Consider the following 21,457-nt stretch of genomic DNA (forward strand, 5'->3'; position numbering starts at 1 on the left):
TATATATATATATATATATATATATATATATATATATATAAAAATCATAAAATGGAGTAGGCAATCCATCGTTATACTTTTAAAACTAAGCATGGCAGAAAGCGAACAATCTTAAAAAGGTACAGGAAAAATTAAAGTTTCTTTGTCCCCCTATGAACCTGAGAGCTTCATTCAGGAACAACCTCAATAAAAGCATGAAACAATTAAAAAAAAAAAAAGACACGCATGCTACATACCTAATTATTTTCTTTTTAAAAAGGAGTAGATACATCTAAGCACAAAGAGTAGGCAAAAGTAATGGGGTTATTTCCTTCCCCTAATGCCCCATGGGATCCAGTCTGATTTTACCAGATGCTAACTCCTGTCAACGTAAATGCCCAAATATTTTAGCCAGCACTCAGCTGTGAACATAAAAGAATATTTAAGAGTTGTATATGTATGGAATTTGGACAGGCCAGAAAACTTGTTTTGTTTCACCAATGATTAACTGATCAGTCTTACATTGGAGCCCAGGAATTTTGCACCTAAAAAACAAATTAAAACAAACAAACAAACTAAAACAAACAAACAAACCCACCAACACATTTTTAACATGCTACACACACACTGCAGCACAACAGTATGGATCGCACAATTGGAGCCTGCACTCTCTTCCGCCTTCTCTGCTATTGCCAGAAAGCTGTCCTTGGTTTTGATTATTTTTAAATTTTCATTCCTACCCCCCACCCCATTTTGCTCTTGTAATAAAATATATTTTAATAGAGATATAATGAGAAGCAGCAAAAGAGCTCAGAAATACACAGACTGCATTAAAATATAAAAGAATATTTCCAATGGCCGGGACAGTATTCCCTCACCCATTGCTTTCAGGGACAAATGGGAAAGGGTTATGATTCCCATAGTTTTTTTCTCTTTTTTTCCCCTTTTTCCTTTTTTTTTTTTTTCTTCTTTTTTAAAAAACTTATTTCTAAAGAGAAAAAAATACTTGAAGGGTGAAAGTTAGCAGAACACAAACAATTTCTCTTCAGGTTTTCAGTGAAAACAGGAAAAAAAGCACATTTAGTGTTAAGAGACAGACAGAGCAAATATGAAGCACCTACAGTTGATAGCAGGAGATAGATAGATAGATATATATATGTATATATATATTTTTTTTGCTCCCAGTGATACAATGGCATAAAAGTGTGGGAACAGGGTTTTTTTCCATATTAAATGCCTAAACCAATTGCTTGTTTTGCATGTTGTCTTTTAAAATGACACTCGTGAAAGAGATCTTCAGTTGTAATAGTCCAAAGCGTAACCGGAGTTTTGTCAACTCTGTAAAACCAACGTGTATCCCAGAACTGCAGAATTACGATCTTCCCCCCTGAAGAACGATGCTTTAAGACAATTTTCTCAGCACCTGATGGGCTGTTTTACTCCTGGCAAGACATGCAGATTATATTCTCTGGAAAAAAGGAAACCCTGCAAACTTCAAGGTGTTTCTCCAGCATTCGCACAGGGTTCAAAGTAAAACAAAATTAAAAAAAAAAGGAGGGGAAGGGGAGATGAAGGATGGTGAAACATCCCGATTTCCCTGTGATTAGTGTATCACTACAGTCACAGAACAAGAAACAGAAACCTTGTAAAGTGGAAATGCCTCTCCAACCGTCACTGTTGCCCATGTTGATGACAGCAGGAACTTTAGAACCAGGCTTGTGAATTGAGTCTGTATTCGTTAATCATTTGCATTTGCTCTTTAAACAAAAACAAAAAACAAAACTAAAAAACCTATTCAGTACCGGAGATTAAATAATCATGTGTGAAGTCTGCTGAAATAAATTTTCATATTCCTTAAGAAGTCTAATTACTTTCAGTCACCATTTTTTAAATAACTATATATAATTTGTATATATTATCCTGTGATTCTAGTTATGGTTCCTCTGCTGCACTGAAGATTTAGAAGGAGCATAAAAGCCTTTTGTCCCCTGTGAACAGCATCACGCTGCAGAAAGGTTATAACAGGCAGTCTTGTCCTGCTACCTTCATTGATCTGGACATTCCATGGCTTCATCATAAGTGATTATCCTTTTGGGATCTGAAAAGAAAAATTAAATTCAGCTTTAAACAAACTGCGTTCAGGTTCTGAAGCAGAAAATATTCATGAGCAGGAGACCCGCAAACCAGCAAAACACTTAGCTAATTGTTAAAAAACCTCCTTTTTTCTCCCTGAACTGCCACAATTTAAAAAGGCAGTTTCCTCTTTGCTGACAGGTCAGTGATCTACTTCCTCTATACAAAAGAGCTGGGCAGCGTTCCAGTGGACTCCCAGCAACAGCACCCACAGCCAATGTATTCAAGAGCCTGACTGACTCCACACAGAGTGCTCGCTCCCAGCATCAGATCAGTGCAGTAGTACAGCAAAAGTACAAAGGTCTTTGTGACGAAGTGGGACTGTTCTTAATGTTTCCTCTGGAATACTGTAGGGATGCCTCAGTTTCCCCTAGGCATTTCTTAAGTCTCTAGGGGGTGGGATAAGGGGGTGTAATTGTTGCAGAGCAAAGGGCCAGTTACATAAATGGTGATACTCTGTCTCCTGGCAACTGATGGCCTGGGCCCTTCCCCCCTGCAAGGTGAGAGCTAAAGGGTTGGAGAACAAAGGAATCAGGTGACCACCTGGCCCGGGAAAGGGACAAAGCCCAGAGGAGGAGGGGCTGGAGAGTGAGGAAGTTGGGGGCTGGCTGGGGACATGGAATGAAGTGCAGACCTGGTTATCTGGCTTCCTGCCCCACAGAATGGACCCGGCTGAGGAGTCCTGTTCTCTGTACCTTCAAGCTCTGTTTTAGACTGTGTTCCTGTCATCTAATAAACCTCTGTTTTACTGGCTGGCTGAGAGTCACTCCTGACTGCGAAGTTGGGGTGCAGGACCCTCTGGCTTCCCTAGGACCCCACCTGGGCAGACTTGCTGGGGGAAGCGCATGGAGGGGCAGAGGATGCTGAATGCTCAGAGGTCAGACCCAGGAAGGTGGAAGCTGTATGAGCTTTTTGCCCTGCAGACCGTCTGCCCACAGAGAGGAGACTTCACCAGAGTCCTGACTGGCTTCGTAGGGAGCACCTCCAGAGCATCGTCTGGGGACTCCGTGACAGTCTTCATTTAGCGTTTTTCCCGTAAGTGAAAAGAAACTTCATTTCACAGCTGAAATCTGGATACCCAGGAAAGATTAAAGTTGATATTTGGGTGAAGTCCGACACCAGCAATTACAAAATTACAGGAGTTATCAGACCTAGCCTGATTTTTGTTTTTTTACATTTCATGATGGGGCTTACAGTCCTCACTGTCACCACTTCTGAGCATCCACATTTTCAGCTAGCATCACGGGAAGCTGACAGTGGTCAACACCTTTAGAAGCCAAGCCCCAGACATCTCACCCACTGCCTGTCTTTGCTCAGGATACTGCTTAACCATGCTCAGCTCTTAAGTGGTCTTGGTTTAATGTAACAGCTCATTGTTACTCATGTCACTGTTTCATTTTTTAAAATTCTTACCTTGCTTTTGCAAATTCCAAATAGATTCCATTTCTGTGAAGGCAAAAGAGAGAGAGTTAGTGTTTTGCAGCACTACGGTACAGTTAGTGAAGCTTCAGGATATGCTTTCATTTTCAGGCTTAGCATTATACTAGAACGGTTGCACTGGTACAACAGAGGGGAATTAGGCCTGAATGATCTGGTAATAAGAGGCCTAGAAGCAGCTGCAATGCAGCCTCAGAAGTTAAGAGGCCCAACTTCGCATCAGAAACGAGATGTGTCACTTGCCACTTTCCAGTCTTACAAATCACAACCCAACTCAAGATTTACTAGACTGACTGGAATACCCCTTAGCAGCAACTATTACAACCTCTACAAGTAACCTGAAGTTCTCATTTTTATGAGTAGACAGTTACAGCATGTGAAATTATAACTGCCAGAAAAAGTAAGCGTCTCCTGGTTCACAGCACAGACCTGCTGAAGCATGGCATATGAAATGGTATTTGACTCAGATCACCATGAAACCAGTAAGAAGCATTTCCGCAAACATATTAGAGAACGAGGACTTGTCTACACCTGAAATGCTACAGCTACCATGCAGACACTACCTCCCGTCTGTGTAGGAAACCCATCTCCCTGAGAGACCATAGCTAGGTGGATGGAAAAACTCTTCTGTTGACCTAGCACTGTCTACTTTGGGGGTTAAGGTTGGCTCACCTATGCCACTCAGGGGTGTTGCTATTTCCACACCTCTAAACAATGTAGTTAAGATGCCCTCATTTTCTAGTGTAGACCAGGCCTGAGACATAAAAGTATGCACAGAAACACCAAAGAGATTGCCAAACTACTTGCTCGACATACAGCTTTCATTATAAAAGCATCCTGGAGCCCATTTAAACAAATGCTCACTAAAAGAAAGCACATTTTCTATTTATCTAACCCCAACAAAGACATACAGTGACAGCGCTTTTAAATGAGTCTCTCCTACACAAATTTACATGCAGGGTACCAAAAGCAAGAAACACAAAATATGACTTCTCTAAGGAAGGCAAACTATATTTCATAACAGATCTTGAGTCCTCTTGAAAAGAAACAGGGTTATTCATTTAACTGGTCTTTATTGTATGGCTTAAAATATTTAAGGAGGTTTATTTGTCTTAATATTGGAAATGTGGCTGTTATCACTTGTGGGGAAGGAGCAGATATGCTGCAAAATAAAATGCATCATCTTTAAGAATTCTTTTCCGAGAGCGAAGCTAGTAACTGCTAAGTGGGATGTGGATGGGAAGTGGGCAGGAATGGAGAATACTATTACTAAGGATGGGAGTGGGGCCACAAACACTGGAACTAGGCAATAAGGAAATTAGGCCGCATGGAAGGGGGAGGGGGGAAAAGAAAATACCTACAAAATTAATGGATTTAAGCTGGTACATGCCAAATGCCACCTCAATCAATTGTTTGTACGGTTATTTCCCCATCACTCACCGGTGTTTTGTTTGCTTATATGGCAAGCTCTGTGGGCCAGAAGTTGCGTATCGATACATGCAGTGAGAACTTGGATAATATTTAGGCCTTTTGTAACAAAGCCAGTCACAAAAATTTTACTAGGCCTGTTATTTTCATGTCCTGATAACAATACTCTGCACTCATCAGATGACACAAAGTGCTTTACATAACATTAACTGAGCCTCACAACCTCCTGAGATAGGTCGGTGCCATAAGTGACCACTACTCATAGATGCAATGCAGCCTTCTAGGAGGTGAAATGAAGCATCTATTGGAAGTGCGAAGTGGCATTACACTTGCCCATTCAAGATGACAAGGTGCATGCATCATTTCTTAGCTGCTAAAGAACATCACCATTACGGAGAGTCTTGTCCAATTGGGTGGGAAAGGAAAAAAGGAAAAGACAATTGGAAACCACGACCCCTCTTGCTAGCTATATAGCAATTAAGTTGCTATCAAATACTGTAATGATTCAAATCAGTTACATTAGAAGAGGAGGAGGAGGAGGAGTTCAAACCCCTTACAACACCACTCTTTCATGAAAAGAAAAACAAACAAACAGGAAAAGTTCTCAACTTCTGTGCTTTCATTTGGTCCTAACTGCAACAGATGCCAGGAGCGTGAAAGCTATACTACATCTGAGCATGTCCGACACTGGAAGACAGACTCATACAGGACTAAATGAGAAAGGCAAAAAGTTGTCCAATGTTTGTAATCTAAGGCCTGATCTACACTACAGAATTTGGTTGACACAAGGTAGCTTTGTCAACCTAACTATGTAAGTGACTACACCACAATTTCGCTCCCGCCAATGTAGCTGCTGTGTGCCACTGACTTAGCTCCCCCTTCACAAGCAGCAGAGAGTCAAGGTCAATATAGTGTCAGTGCAAACACAGACTCTCACTGGCTTTCAGAAGCCATCCCACAATGTCTCACGCCGATGGTACAATCAGTGCAAGCGCTCCTGGTGAGGACACACTTCGCCAACACATGGAGTGAAGCATGGACAAGCAAAAGCCATTTAATTACTGCAGCGGCTGGATGCCAACGTAACGTAGGTTGATGTAATTCTGTGATATAGACATGCCCCAAGAGAAAAGAATGTAAAAAGGAACGCAGCTTGCTTAAGCTATGTCTCCACTGCTGCAGCGTTTCAGTGTACACCCCTTCTACAGCAAGGGGAGGGGTTCTCCTGTCACTGTGAGTAGGCCACCTTCCTGAGAGATGAAAGTTAGGTTGACAGAAGAGTACTTCCATCAACCTACACAACTGTCTACACAAGGGGTTAAATTGGCTTAACTTTGTCTCTCAAGGATGTGGATTTTTCACACCCGAGAGACACAGCTGTGCCAATGTAACTTGGGGTAGATTAGCCTTTAGCCTCCAAAAGCGATCTTCCTTTTTCTCCCAAGGAGGACAGGTAGAAGGGAAGGGGGCGATTGGAGCAAAGTGTCCTGTAATTCCTGGCTATCTTGAAGCAATGGTTATCAAAGCATACAGTCTGACAAATCCTGAAGAATGAACATAATTTATGAGCTCATCACATTAGTCTGAGAGAGACTACCATAAACCTGGAATTAGCTATTCTGATAAGGAATGGGTTTAAATGCTAAATAAGAACAAATACCTCTCCTCTAGCTGACCTGTAACATTGAAATGCAGTCACCCCATACTATCTGAACATTTTATTTATCTGCTGAAACACTGTTTCATGAAGGAAAAATACTTCTCTCTCCCCATTGCCTCAAGAGAGCCAATTACAACACAGAACTAATGAGTTTAATATTTCCATCAATCTTAATGTTGGATTCTTTGTTCAATACGCTTTTCCTAGAATGAACCTGTTCGAGTTTCCCCCCACAGTTCTAGATTATCTCAGTGCCTCACGCATTGGCCCTTCATATCCGGCAACTCAACAAATTGACCTCTGCAGAAAACCCCTTTAAATTCATCAGGACAATGACCAGGGGGTGAAAGACAGAGGAAAAGGAAAGCTGCGTAATTTGGAACGATTAATAAAAGCCTGTTTGGAATCGTAGGCTAAGTCCCTTTGATCCATGAGTTGATTTCCCGGCTTTCCATTCTTTCTGTTTCGGGATCAGTTTTTACGTACCGGTGCTGGCGAAGCATCTGGTCTCTGGAAGTTTAAGATGCTCCTAGCCCTCCTCTTTTTTCAGACACAATAATAGGAGCTGATGAGCTGCAATGTCTCTGTGCTCCCCACAGGATTTACAGCAGTGACACAGCTCCAAGAAGATCCTTTTATTTCCACACTCGCCTTTCCCTAGAGGAGGCTTCCGTAACCCCCAGAAATACAAAGGAGAGTTTAACCAGGAATCAAATAACCGATTCCTTAAAAGTGGGAGGAGCCCCCCCCACACTCTAAACAAAGATACGTAGTAAGTTCCTGCTCCAGGACCTCAACTCAAAGACTGCAAAGCTTCAGGAATCAGTGAAGTGTGTAAGGAGGGTAAAAGATGCTGGATTTTCAGGAACAATGATAAGTGAAATGGTGCATCTTCTCTCCAGAGACCCGCAAACCCAGAAAGATTTCACTAGCAAACCCTTCCAGGACAATAGGGATGAGATTCAATGGGTCCAGTCCCCTTCCCATGAGGTCTCCCAAACCCTAGGCTCTCCAGGTCCCTGCTCTATGAAGCTCTTAAATTCCACTGGACCAGGGCTCAGCTCTGAAAGGCAGGAGCTCCATCTTCCTGGTGACCTCGGAAGATGTCTGGGACAGGGCATTCCAGCAGCGTCCAGTCATACAGCTCAAGATTATGGAATTACTACTTAACGAGGAAATCAGGAATCCTGTTATTGAAGGCCTCAATCCTACAATTGGACCTGTATGGAGACACCTGCATGGAGCAACTATGGATTTCAATGGAGTTCCCAAGTCCCGCACATATGGCTCTGGTAATACAAGAGGGGCCTAACCAAATGGGGGACAGAAGCCTGGATGTGATTCTAGATAAAAATGGATACTTAACTTCCATAAAATCTCTCCCTCCAAAGAGCCTGCCAGTGGCCAACAGGTTACATATTTCAGTAGTGCTGTGGGCTAGATGTTTATTTCAATTTACTATGTCAACTGTAAATATCCTGCTCAAAACAGAAAACTAGAAAGGAAGCTAGGGAGAGGGTGGCTTTTAATACCAGCTTCCCCGTGGTGGTCTCCTGCGTGTCCCTACTTACTGGTCGGAGGGATTTATACTATGTTCTGGTTTTGTCTAGGAAACAATGCAGAAGGCTAAAACTGTGTGTGGATCTTCAATAACTCTGTACCACAGTTCTAGCTACTAATTAATGGATCCTGATCAGCAGGAAAAACACAGACGAAAGGGGGAGGGGAGACTCAGAATTTGCTTACATTCAGGGCCCAAAAAAACATAAGTGTCAAACTGAGACCTAACAGAAGGAAAACCAGGTTGTCTTTTTTCAGAAGCAAAAGACAAAACACTGAATTCACAGCTCTTCTGTTTTGCGTGACCCAGTTCACCATTCCAGTGAAAGCCACTAGTGGCCGGCCCACACTGCTGTGCTCTACTTCCCAGACCACTCTTGTTTCTTCATGGGGTGCAGCAGAGAAGCCAAGAAAGAAGCAAGCAGGAGCACTAGGAAGAACCCTGGGGCAGGAAAGAACAGTAGATATAACTTTAACTTTCTCTCCCCACCTCATCTGGGGTCTTCACTACTTTGTAATGAGACCTAAATCCTTCTTCCCTTAGCTAACAATATTCTTACTACATTGCATCCCCCCGACCCCACCCCAAAAAAACCCCAACGCATCATACATAGAGATTCCTGAAATGCAGCCACCTCTGACCTGGAACATGGCAGCTGTTTTAAACACAAAGGCTACAATACATGACCATTTAGGATATGAAATAAGTTTTTAAAAAGGGAGCACTTAAGCAATCGGAAAGTAGTTACCTCAGCCATCGTATAGCTGGGACAAATATACCGTACTCTTGTTTAAAAAACAAGGCACCACCAGAATTGGTAAAGACCAGTTTTGTCTCAACAAAGAGGTGACACTTCAATAGCCCCTAATGCATTGCCATGCCTGGGTCAGTGCTGATCCAGAAGGAAGTGAAGCCCCCTGCATAGTCAACCCCTCCTCCTGCAGGTCTGGGATTTATTCAGACTCCCATCCAAAATGACCGTCCAATCTCCACCCATGTAGCAAGCAAGTCCAATATTTAGCTAGTAAGATCTCATTTAGCACATAGTTTATTCCTTTTACAGTACTGCAGTACATAGAGATGTACGAGTTGTCAGCAAAGAAACAGGTTGTTTAGCTCACCCAGAAGTTATGGGTTTGTTACAGAAATTACTAGTTGAAATTCTAGGACCAGTGCTATGCAGGAGGTCAGACTAGATGATCATAATAGTCCCTTTTGACCTTAAAAATCAATGGAAGCCTGGAGGCAAAGCAGGGAGAAAGACATGTGAAACTAAGTTTCAAAGCATCCAAAAAAGAAATAAAAAGGTGCACAAGCACTGCCAGACTGTCAGCATGTTTCCAGTGCCTGATACCCATGCGGCCAGCAAACTGATGAGGGCAAAAGCACACTGGGTACATGCGAATGAGTACAAACATTCCACTCCAAGAATACCCATATCCAGCAATAGACAGCATAGCAAAGCGTACCCTGTCCAGAAAGACAACACCGTCCGGTGCCTAGAGCACAGGACTAGGACTCAAGTGTTATTCCCAGCTGCCTCTGTGATTGTACTGCTGTGTGCCTCAGTTTCCCCCCTCCCCATCACTAAAAGGACAGCAACATCTTTCAATGGGAAGCTGAGAGTGTTACTCACATTTTGTAAAGCACTTTCAACTCGTGGATGGAACATACATGTACAGAAAGTATCAACAGAACCATCCTGTGTTTTAGCTTGCAAAGACTCAACTATGAGAGTCACCAGATTAAGATGGAGGACAGATCTGAGAAGCGAGCCATCAACACCTCTCTCTTGCCAGGCTGATTATTTGCTTTTGAGAAGAGAGCAATTCCCCCCTCCCCCCCCAAGCCCGAAATCCAAACACACTAACTGTTCAGTCTGCACATATCTTCCCCCAAACTACAACAGACAGAACAAAAGCCAGGCTTTCAGCATCTCACCACTGAGAGATAGTCAGACAAATCGTTCTGTGCTTACTGAATAGGAACATGGCAGCTATTTATCAGGGACGCTGGGAAACTGCACAAGACAAACTGTGGCAGAATCATGGGGAACTTGCCATTATTTTGCTGTTCTTAAAACGTTGTTAGACATTTTATTAGAGCTGTTTGCGTTAGTGCTCTGGTTTGACTGTAGGCCAACAGAACATAAACAGAAAATGGTGCTGGTATTTTCATCCACACATGCAGATCACTAATACGGCCCATGTCCTTTAACTGGATGTGGGCAGACAGACCCTGGCACTGGTGTGGAGCTCACCAATTTCAATTGGGCTCTGCCTGGTCACCCACCAGGATTTGATCGCAATATCATGGCCTTAACGAGTAATTACTTTTTGCAGCTGTCTGTCAGGATGAGCAGTATGTCTCACACCACTGATCCATAAAATGGCACTTCAGAAAATATGCTCCAAATCACACTGGAATCCTTTCAGAACAAATGCCAACATACAGATGAATCAGGAAGCAGGAAAATGGGAACACACTCAAATTTGGACTTTGGTTTCCACTCCCCAAGCCAGAAAAGGCATCTAATGAGTACTGACTTGTAAATGCAAACTCAGGTTCCTCCCAGCAACCCATGTCACATGATTCATATAGCACTGATTACAAGAGCCATCCACCCATTATCTTCTAGGCTGAAGCCAAGATGTCATCTGGAAATTGGTATAGGAGAAGGCAGGTTGAGAAATCAAGAAGGCACCTGAGAAGGACATTGGGGCAGAGAACTCCAGCTCACCTCAAACACATCCCAGAATCATAATATGACCGGAGTTCCTACTCTGGACAGGCCAAAATAGAAAAAGCGTGTGTACAGGTGTGGGCAGAGGGGATGGCCGGCAAAGGAAAGGGAACAGCTGCACAATTAGTTTAGAAGTGCTTTCATTCCCATTGTTTATTTCTGCCATTGACAATGGATTAGCTCCATCGTAGAACATGGGAGGGGAGCGTTCATCACCTCCACTAGTACTGTTCAGGTGGAGACCGTCTTGCCCAGCTGACTGAAGAAGGGAAGAGATCTAAAGAACAGTGGTAATAGAATGGCTACTTCGTTTCTTTAAAAAATAAATTTAAACTGAGCTTAAAGAAAATTAAAATCCAAGTTTGCAACTGTTGCAGAAATCTCCAGACATGGCAGGATTAGGCTTGTCTGGAACTTTACTTCCCAATGTCCCTGGTTTTCTCTGAAAAGCTGGCGGAGTTTCAAGACTCAACAGGTGCAAGGAACACAAAATTCTAAAGCTCTGCTTCATGGTTAAAAGAAACTAAAAGAAATCCTGAAAGTGTAGATAAAAATAAATTGACAAACACTAGGTTGTTATTCCCAGTGAGAATACTAGAGCATAAAGGGTTAAGAAATTACACTGTAATGACCCGGGATAATTTTTGAGTTGCTTAATAACAAACAAAGCCCCAAGATTTCTAAGCTTCACCTGAACAAATTGTGAAGGCCTCGGAGAGGTAATTTTGCACTCTCTCTGCAATAGGTCATAATGCATTAAATTTCCACTTAGGCCATTAAAGAAATCTTGTCCCTCACTTCTGAGCAGCTATCATTCAGCTCTCCCCTGAAAGGAATGATTCATGTAAGGCTGCCTGAAGCATCTTTTTTTGGAGGGGAGTGGCTGTTGGTGAGAAGAGGCAGCAAAAAATAAAAGGGAACTGCCCAAAAGGTAGATAAGTAACAGCAAGTCAAGGGAGCACCTAGCTAACTGAACTGCAGAGCTGTCAAGAAGAGGCAGAGAGCTTGTGAACATCCAGAAACTTCTGAGCCAAACAAGAATGAGGGGTAATTTTAGTCATTTTATTCTATTGGCTCCTGGCTCTAAATATCCATGCCACGTATCAGACACCTAGCTCATTTTTTTAAGAGCAACCCCTGAAGTGTTGTTGGAGACAGACAGCCTTAAAACAAGAAGAACAGACCAGGTGAACTAGTGGGTCCATTGCTGAGCTTTCACCCCCTTCAACATCAGGACGTTTTGGAAGATCTACTTACCGTACATGAGTATGACACACACAAAAAGGCACCAAAGGTAAAATAGTTGTAACTATTACTTCTACCGAATCTCACACACTTACCCACATAAATAGAGAAATGAGCACCTTTAACATAGTTTGAATGAATAAATCAAGTAACTGCTAGAGTATTTTAAAATAAAACATTCTTATTCTGCTATGGCCATCAAAGACTGGGAGCAAGAAGGCCGTTCTTAAGATCAAGGGATGCAACCTTTACAAGATTGGATTTTCCCAAACCAATTAAGATAGAGCCCCATTAGGAAACAAGTTGAACCATTACCTTTAGTGTGATATACAATAGCAGCCCTCAGGTCAAAAGAACCCCAGCTATCTTTCCTTTCTAGGCCTCTCTGGTACCTCTGATCTTTGGCGGAGGTTAACGAATTGTTCGTAGGAGAGGCCAAGGGATTCTCTAGTTCATAGTCCTTTGAGAGGAACACTAAAGCACCTTGGCTACCGGTGTCTGCCATTTGCAGGTCACCTATGTGATGTGGCTCCAAAGACAAGACTCCAATCTCACTAGCAGTCCCAGGCTTTATAATACCACTAAGTATTTGAGGGCTAGTCCGTTTTTCCAGCTCATAAGCCTTAGGAAACACAGGTTGTTCAGTTCCTGAGGGAATGATTTCAGCACCCTGTGAAACCAAAGTGGCAGGATATTCCCCTTGAAATGTCACTTCCATTATTTTATTATCCGTTGATTTCCCAAGAACAGTCTCAGGGCCAGCACTGGGCTCATTTATAAATGATAAACCCCACTGGTTCTGGAAGATATCCCCCAGGTTCTGCTGATTTGTCTGAGATGGCAGATCCACCTGTGCTGTGCCCAAAAGCACAGATTGCATATTTGAAGGGTAGATAAAAAGGCTAGACTTCTTTTGTTCAACGGCTGTTGAAGTTGTACTTATGTCCTGGTGTACTGACTCAGAAGAGGTTGATGTTAAAGTACTAGCAGTAGTTGTGAGCAGTGGCTGGGTCCCTGGAGAATATACATTTCCATCAGTCCCTGCTAAAATGGGCCCATTTGAAAAGCTAGCAGAAGTAACAGACTTCATAGCAGACATAGGGACTTGGGACAGTCGACTTGGCATTTGGGCCTGCGTTTCTCCAGTAGATGAAGACGATGATGAAGACAACAGAGAAGAAGATGGGTTTTGAGCTGCTTTGTTGAGGTTTTCTTTAACTTTGCTTGCATAACTTATTTTAGGAACTATTTTAGCACTGCTGTTGTCTACTGGAAAAACTGGGGGTGGTTTAAACAGGGTCCACGAGTCCTCTTTTGATGCAGCTGCTGATGCATGCTTCCCCTTGGGCCGGTCATCAAACTTTTTGCTGCTAATTCCAGGTTTGGCATCAGAGTTTTTTCGTTGCACCTCCCCAACCCCAGTTTTCCCACGGCCTGCTCCTCCAGCCCCAGCTTCAGACTTCCAAACTGGCTTAGTATTGTCAACTCTGTTTCCCTTTTGTTCACTATAGTCGGTCTTGAAACTCTCAAGTTCCTGTTTTAAGGATGGGGTATTGACCTCCTGTTGCATTATTTTGTCCTGCACCAGATTCAAGTTCTCACAACCCTTGGCACTGTTACGCCTGCCTTTCCGTTTCTTAGGTGTGGTATAGCCACTCTCAGACCCACTGCCATCGTTATCTGCCCCTTTGCCTACATAGCCATTAGTGATATAACCAGAACTATTTGTTACAACACCATTTGGAATAGACACTGCCTCCGGTTTGTCTGAGGATTGATTTTCTCTAAGTTTATTCTCATAAATTTTTTCATTCTTTTTGTCCATACTGTTTTTCTGAATGAAGTTCTTGGGTTTGATTCCAGCTTTCCCAAAGGTGCTGGCCTTAGTCTGCTTTGGGTTTACATTAGTGTCTACAAGTTGCTGGCTGCCATTTGGTACCCTGGAAGATGGGTTGGTTGTTTCATCAGCACACAGGCCCTTTAATGATACTTCTCTTTCTCCTGCGTTACCATTTAGCTCTCCATAGCCTAAAACAGGCAAAAACAACAAAAAGGCAAGAATTAAAAAATGAAATGTTAAACTTCTGATTGAAAAAAAAAGAAGAAGCTATAATTAAATCCCTAAGCATAACCAGCTTTTTAAAAGAGTAAAAAGGGTCCACCCTTTGATATATGAAAGCAGGTCTTTACCACTTAATGTCAAAGTAAAGGGTATGGTCTCACCTCAATGATGGGAGTTAAGCACATAAAGCCCACTAGAAGGAAACACTTCTCTATGGACTCTAACATGCAACAGAGCATTTAGCAGGCCTCTGAGCTCTTATTTTTTAAAATAATATATCCCTTTGCATACAGAAAGCAATCAGGCTATTCACAATGCTGAAGAGACCTGCAATGTTATTGTGGATTTTCATATGGTTTGATTCTGATCAGTTTAAGAATGCTTAGGACACTGCTACACAAGCTACTTCAGAGTCCGTGTTGATCAACAGGAATTCATCCAATTCAGACACTGATTACATTTCCACTTTCTCATTGTTTCTCAAACACTGTTTTTTGCACCCAGGACAGTGAGAGACAAATAGCCCGAACTCTCACTTCATCTTCTCCCTAAGTACCACCTGTGATCTACATTTTCCAGTGCTCATCAGCTTTGGAAATGCTTTTAGAAAATTTCCCTTTGTAATGTTCCCTCACTCTATTTCAGACTAGTGTTAGAAGTGATAGGAGGCCCACCACTTCCCTGCATGAGTTATTAGCTTTAAAAAGATAACACGACTGGAAAGAAAATCTTCAATTCTTCAGGTGAACTTTTCCATCAGCGTGAGGCCAAGCCATTGAAAAACTACAGTATTAAAAGGGCACCCTGTGGAAAATGGAAGTATTGGCAGATCTGGATTTAGGCACAGGAAACATAGGCCCTTACCTAGGTCCCCACCTCACTGAATCATGCGATTACATCAGAATCTCAGCTTCCATCAAAAGAAAAAGTAGGTTTCTAGCCCTTGTGGTTGCAAAGAGAAATTCAAAAACATGACCAGGTGCAACTGATGCATTGATGTCTGCAGAAAAGCATGAACTGTCGCATGCACGTCAATGGTGCACAACTCCAAGACCTACTGCTCTGGATGGCCCCACCACCACCACATCAACAGAGGACTAGATTTGTGACTGGGGAAGAATGCAGTGGGCTCAGTCCACCCACCATAACAAGTAATGGAGTTCCCTGCTGCCACCCCTTTGGAAGGGGGGGCCTCTGGAGCTCTTGGGAGGAGGAAGGGGATCCATGGTGTTGCCCCCAACATTTTTTGGGGGTGGGTGGAGTGATCACTACTGCCACTTCAAGGGCAGGTGGGACCAGAAGGACCCCCCCGCCATGTCCTGGCATCTCCGGAACCTCAAATTACCTTAATATGGCTTGAGTGTGTCGAATTTTTCAGATGCAAGAAAACCCATGTGTTCTCCTCAACAGAAAACATTTTGGGCCTGATTCAGTTACACTGTTGTAAAAATGGAGTAATGCAGGTGACACGCTGGTCTAGCAAATTCAGAAGGAATATTTTCCAACAGAAATGTTATTCTTCAACTGCTATGCTAAAAACTGTCATTCTCAAAATTAAGGGATCTTGCATCCTAAACACTCCTGCCTGGTCTACAACTAAAACTAAGGTCAACTTAGCTACATCGCTAGGGCTATGACAAAGTTCAGGCCCCGTGCAACACAGATAGGTTGACCTAACCCAAAGTGCAGATGCAGCTAGGTCAGTGGAAGAATTTTTCCATCAATCTAGATACACCTCTCAAGGGGGTGGCTTTACTACTGCTACAGAAAAACCCCTTTTATTGCTGTAGTATCTACACTACAGCGGCACAGCTGCAGCTGGGTTGCTGTAGTGCTTGTAGTGCATACAGTTGCCACGCATCCGAAGATAAGTGGTCATATCTTGTGGAACTCTGAACCATGGAGATTCCTGCAAGAACCCCATTGCTCAGTTTGTTGAGGTAGGTTAAACAAGGTAAGACACTGTAACTATCAGCAACTGCTATAAATTTTCCAATAATGTAATTGTATTCATACTGTTGACCATAAATACTTCAACTCAACGAGGCACAGATTGATGGAATTCTAATGGATGAGCCAGGGATTGAAAATTAGTTTGAGGGTGACATGCAGAGAGCAAGTCTTTTCAAGGATAAGATACCGTATAAGGCCTTTTGAGACTCAGATTTCTGACATCACTATTTAATAAAACAAAATAAAGAGAATGATCATAAGACCACTATGCATCAGGAGTGAGAAAAACTGTAATGGATTTTGCTTTTGACTTTATTAAGAGTGTCAACAGTTTAAAGTTCCAGTTTTCAAGCATTTACATGAACGGCCTAAATTCTCTCCAAGCTAATGCTTGGAATACAAGGCCTTCCAGCTGTAAAAATGCACTTCAAATAGAGAAGCTTATTCTGCCACTGTCAAGTTTTAGAAACACAGAAGTATGTTTCCAGATGTTTTGTTTGGCCATGAGACCCCAAAAAAGACCTCATAAGGGCATTTTTAAACTGGAATTTGACAGGCATTAGTCCAAAGGCACACTACAGCTTTCGGATATATTGGAAAGTTAACTTGAGTGTTATTTTTATTCAGTTATTTTGCTTAATAACTTGTTTCAGCATATACCTAGTCAGTCCCCTATTACACTCACCTGCAGATGATTGTGCAAAACTCATTAGCAAGCAGGTTTGGGGCACCTTGACATCTATGTTTGATACAATCCAAGTCCCTAATAGCCTTTTGGGTAGCCAGCAAAAGAACGTTTTAAAAAGACTAAATGCACATGGCATTCTAACAGCTTTCTAAACTTTACTACAACATTCCATTAAGTGTTCAAAACTTGCACAGGCATCAGTAATACAAGTTTTTAAAAACAAAGCCCTGGCCACACGGAGATTTGAAACCATGGCCCCAATCCTGCAATGTGATCTGTGTGGGTGTGGAGCAGACTCTGTGCGGGTAGGAATCAGTCTGCTTTAGCTACCACTTTTCTGGAAAACCATGTTTAAATGCTGTTCTTGGCAGAAAGATGCTAACACAATTCCAAATTTCTGTGCTGATGGTCTTATTCACCCAACATACAAATAACCTTCTGTAACAGGGAAATAGTTAAGTTTTAGGGTTATTTTTCTGTCACTTAAGTGGTTCATGGGCAGGAGAAATGTCTGGAGACTCTCCCCTTCAGTTTCTTGTGAACAGAATTTAGGAATCCCAGTCCCGTGCAGAGTCTAATGAAGTCAACAGAAAAGTGTGACTTCAGGTGTGTGTGTGTGTGTGACTTCAGATGTGTCCAGAGTGACTTTGATGGATTTAGGATCAGATCCTTACCCACAGTTTAGTTTTCAATTAATGGAAGTGAGGTATTTGGAATGAATACTCTGAAGGACCATCTGGACTGTCAGTTATAAAATCACTTCAAGACCATTCTCACACCATTGAAGGGAATGGGAGTTTTTCCATGGATTTCCTTGGAAGCAGAATCAAGCCCCCAGAGAAGTGGCTGGGATCTCTACTTTTGAATACAGCCTTCCTTCCACTAATACAAGAGCTCGGATTTTACCTGGGTATTGAAAGGAAGATATTGCAGAGCAGTTGCAACATATACCTAATTCGCAGGCAAAGTAAGAAAACCAGAAAGGAATGATTTTCTAATCACAACGAGACAATGTGCTGTCACTCTCCCAGGAAGCTTTATGAAGCTTAAAATACTGATGCTGTATTGTGTGGAGAATTAATGAACGTGTAGTGTTATTTGTGACCTTATCACATTTTCTAATTTGGCCAATTGTATTTGTTATGGACAAGTACTAATACATTTTATTTTTAAAATATACTAGCTAGACAAAATAATGCTAGGACAGGGGAGAGATCTGTCAGCACTTGGCACGACCACTTACACCCACGCTCCAAGCTCAGTAGTGGTGTCATGGTGGCCATGCTGAAAGCCCACATCCTGAAGGCATAAGTGAAGGTTATTAACCACTCTTGTGCTGGGGATAAGAGCAGCATTAGTTCTAATGACAACACACATTCTTATATATTATAGGACCATTGTGGGAATTTATGGTTCATTTAGTTTTAATTCTTCAATAAGAAAAAAAATTTCCTCCGTGCACATAGTCATATCATAATACCAGCCAACAGTGTTACTGGGTTTTTTAGTAGCACAACTATACTACCTCAGCCTGTGCTCTCACAAACCAAGGGTATGTCCATACTACAAGTGCTACAGAGGCACATGCTACAGCAATGGAAGGGTGTTTTTGATTGCTGTAGTAAATCTACCCCCCCTCAAGAGGTGGTAGCTAGGTCCACAGAAATTATTTCATCAACATAGCTGCACCTACAGTGGGGGTTAGGTCGACCTAACTATGTTGCACACGGTAAAATTTTTCCACATCCCTGAGTGATGTAGGTAGGCTGACCTGAATTTTGTGTGTAGACCAGGCCAAGGAATGACAACATTTGGTCTGTAGTGGCAGGCGTGTACCCTACTTCTAAAGGTGCTGATGACTGAATAAGCCATTCAGTAGTGGAGGCATTAATTCAGTACATGGCAGGATAATGCTGGGAGGCGAGATGTGCACTGATTGGCCGGAATTGCCATCTATGGCATACGATGAAAAACTAAGGTCCTGACCCCTTATGTTATTAATGATACCCTAGCCCTGGTGAAGAATGTACAGCGTGTCCTGGACAAATTCAAATGTGTCTAAGACCTCATGCATAGTTTCAAATGAATATGGGATTCTTGACTTTGTAGCCTTAAACCATTATGTAGGGTTTCTGTGTTATTTGTTAAACTACTGCACCCAGGAGGTTGCAGCTTTTCAGTGATAGATAAAACAATCCCTCAATATACCCCAAAAGCCCTTGAGATCTGTGAAACTGAAAGACCCCATATTGTACAGAGAGTTTTATTTCTCAGGTCCTAATCCTGCAACCAGATCTGAGCAGGCGGGCCCGTATCCCCATGTGGAGTCCCATTAATTGTGATGAAAATCCAAATGAGTCTAAGATTCCACTCACAGAATCAGGGCCTTAGAAATCTTTTGCTGTTATGTTATTAGCAGAGTAGTTTCTTTTTGAGCCTTCAGCAAATACAGAACACCAGCTACATTTGTCTCATCGAGTCTAAAGAATTCCCCAGTTTCTCCAGACATGGAGGCAAAGCTGCCATTGCCTGCATTTGAAGGGCACAAAAGGTTTCCTGAAGAGTGGTGTTTGAATGCCCACGGCACTGAAATTTTATATTTCAATGTGAGGTTCTAGAAACTGTCACGAACATGGAGCCCTAATAAAATCAATTTAAGCTTAATCCTGCTTACTGAAGGTCTGACTCCAGAGAAGCTAGGCGCTCCCCTCCAATGGCTCGCTAAGCTGCAACCCAGCGTTTGTCTACACTTACAGCGGGGAGCTTTGGAACAAAACGTGCATTAAACAAACCCCAGGTAAAGCCTCTACATCTCCCCTTCCCACCCCCTCCGACTGGGATCGGAGGGGAAAAGGTTCAGTCTCTACCCCGCTCACACAAAGGACTGGGGGAGAAGGCTAAACATAGCCATCTTTGCTGCACAAACGCGTATAAAACCTCCCCGGCCCCCTGCCCCAGCCCCGGGGCCAGGCCGCCCGAACGTTTCAAGCCGAGGCGCCGGGCGGAGCGGGCTTCGGCCCAACGTGCCAGCGCCCCCCGGGCCATGTGCTGCTGCTGCCAGGGGCCGGCCCGGCCTCCCCGCCCGTCCCACCCAGAGCGCCGGGCCTGGCCCCGCCCGCCCAGGCCCCGCGCGGCCCCCCCCGCCAGGGCGCCTCACCCCTCGGCCCCCCCGCGCCGCTCGGCGCCCGGCCGGGGCGCGGGAAACGTGCCCGCTGAGCCGAGCCCCGCGCGGGCCGCGCCGAGCGGCCGCCCCCGCCCAGGGCCCAGCCAGGGGCCGCTGCGGCGGGAGGCGGGCCCGGCGCGCGAGGGGGGGAGTCCTAGGCCCGGCCGGCGGCTCCCCGCGCCGGGCCCGGCTCCCAACATGGCGGACAGGAAGCGGCCCGAGAGCCGCGGAGAATGTTCCAGCCGGGCCGGGGGAGGGGGCCGCGGCCGAGCCCCCGCCCCAGGGGAGCCGGGCCGGGACCGCGCCGCCCCGCAGCCGGGAAGGTCACGCCGGGCCGGGCCCGGCCCGGCCGCTCCCCTCCTCTCCCCCGTCACCTCCCGCGCCTGCCGGGCTCCCCGGCCCGAGTTCCAGCCCCAGCCAGATCCCCGCCCGGTCCCCTCCGCCCCCGCCGCCGCCGCCGCCGCCCCCCCCCGGGCCCGCTCCCCGGCCCCCCGCACCTGTTTTCTTCTTCGGCGCGTCCTGGGGCTGCGGGCCCGCGTGCTTGGGCTCATGTTTCAGCAGCGGCTTGGGCGCGGCCTTGGGGCCGGCGTCGGCGCCGTGCTGCAGGTAGGGGCTCTGCTGGAGGTGGAGGTGGTGGTGGTGGTTGTGGTTGTAGTAGTAGTAATGGTGGTGGTGGTGGTGCGGCGGGTGGTGGGGGTGGTGGTGCTGCTGCTGCTGCTGCTGCTGGGGCGGGCCGGGCTGCTCCTCCATTGAAAGGGGCTGGGGCTCGCTGGCTGCTGCACCGTGCGGACGCGGGGCTGCTCGCCGGGCACACACGGCTCGCACTCCGGCTGGGGCAGGCGAGAAGTGTGGCTCTTTCCCCAGCGCTCGGCTTGACTGGGGGATCCTCGCAGACTGACGGCGTCTCTCCAGCAATCAGGACGCGTCCAGGGCCTCTTTCCCCGCCCCCGCCTCCCTCGCCAGCCAGCGCCGTAGCATTTACCCTCTGCAACCTCACAAGGGTTGGGCCTCCAACGTCAGCACTATGGGCTCTGTCTCTGCCTGTCTCCTTCGCTCTGCTTTCTGCAAACAGCACTTTCCACACTGCCCACGAGCGAGCAGGTTTCAGTGGAGCCAAGCAGATTCCATTTCTGGAGCAAGCCCATGGGTACTTTTACTTTGATTTCCCTCTGCATCGACTCTGTTTCCTCCCCTCCCCTTTTGCAAACTGCGGAGTCTCTCGTTAGTTTAGAGACTAACAAATGTATTGGAGCATAAGCTTTCGTGAGCTACATCGGATGCATCCGATGAAGTGAGCTGTAGCTCACGAAAGCTTATGCTCTAATACATTTGTTAGTCTCTAAAGTGCCACAAGTCCTCCTTTTCTTTTTGCCAATACAGCCTAACACGGCTGCTACTCTGAAAC

The 21,457-nt window shown here is 44.7% G+C and overlaps 1 protein-coding gene and 1 long non-coding RNA gene across 3 annotated transcripts in view; one reads left to right on the plus strand and one right to left on the minus strand.

Annotated features, from left to right (window-relative positions):
* Nucleotides 1-21,136, minus strand: NUFIP2 (nuclear FMR1 interacting protein 2). The gene is made up of 4 exons (XM_038375521.2): nucleotides 20,550-21,136; nucleotides 12,502-14,214; nucleotides 3,526-3,558; nucleotides 1-2,077 (listed from the first exon to the last, which is right to left on the minus strand). The coding sequence occupies exons 1-4, from the start codon at nucleotides 20,800-20,802 to the stop codon at nucleotides 2,025-2,027; spliced, it is 2,052 nt and encodes a 683-aa protein (XP_038231449.1). The 5' UTR covers nucleotides 20,803-21,136; the 3' UTR covers nucleotides 1-2,024.
* The window catches only part of LOC119844544, an 8,966-nt gene continuing 8,029 nt past the window's right edge, over nucleotides 20,521-21,457 (plus strand). Inside the window, exon 1 of one of the 2 annotated variants that reach the window (XR_006276148.1) lies at nucleotides 20,521-20,658. This is a non-coding gene — a long non-coding RNA (uncharacterized LOC119844544). Of the gene's footprint in view, nucleotides 20,659-21,051; nucleotides 21,200-21,457 lie in introns of those variants that run through there. The other variant, XR_006276149.1, reaches the window with a different exon arrangement.

The sequence above is a fragment of the Dermochelys coriacea genome, chromosome 17, assembly GCF_009764565.3.
Source record: "Dermochelys coriacea isolate rDerCor1 chromosome 17, rDerCor1.pri.v4, whole genome shotgun sequence".
Taxonomy (NCBI): domain Eukaryota; kingdom Metazoa; phylum Chordata; order Testudines; family Dermochelyidae; genus Dermochelys; species Dermochelys coriacea.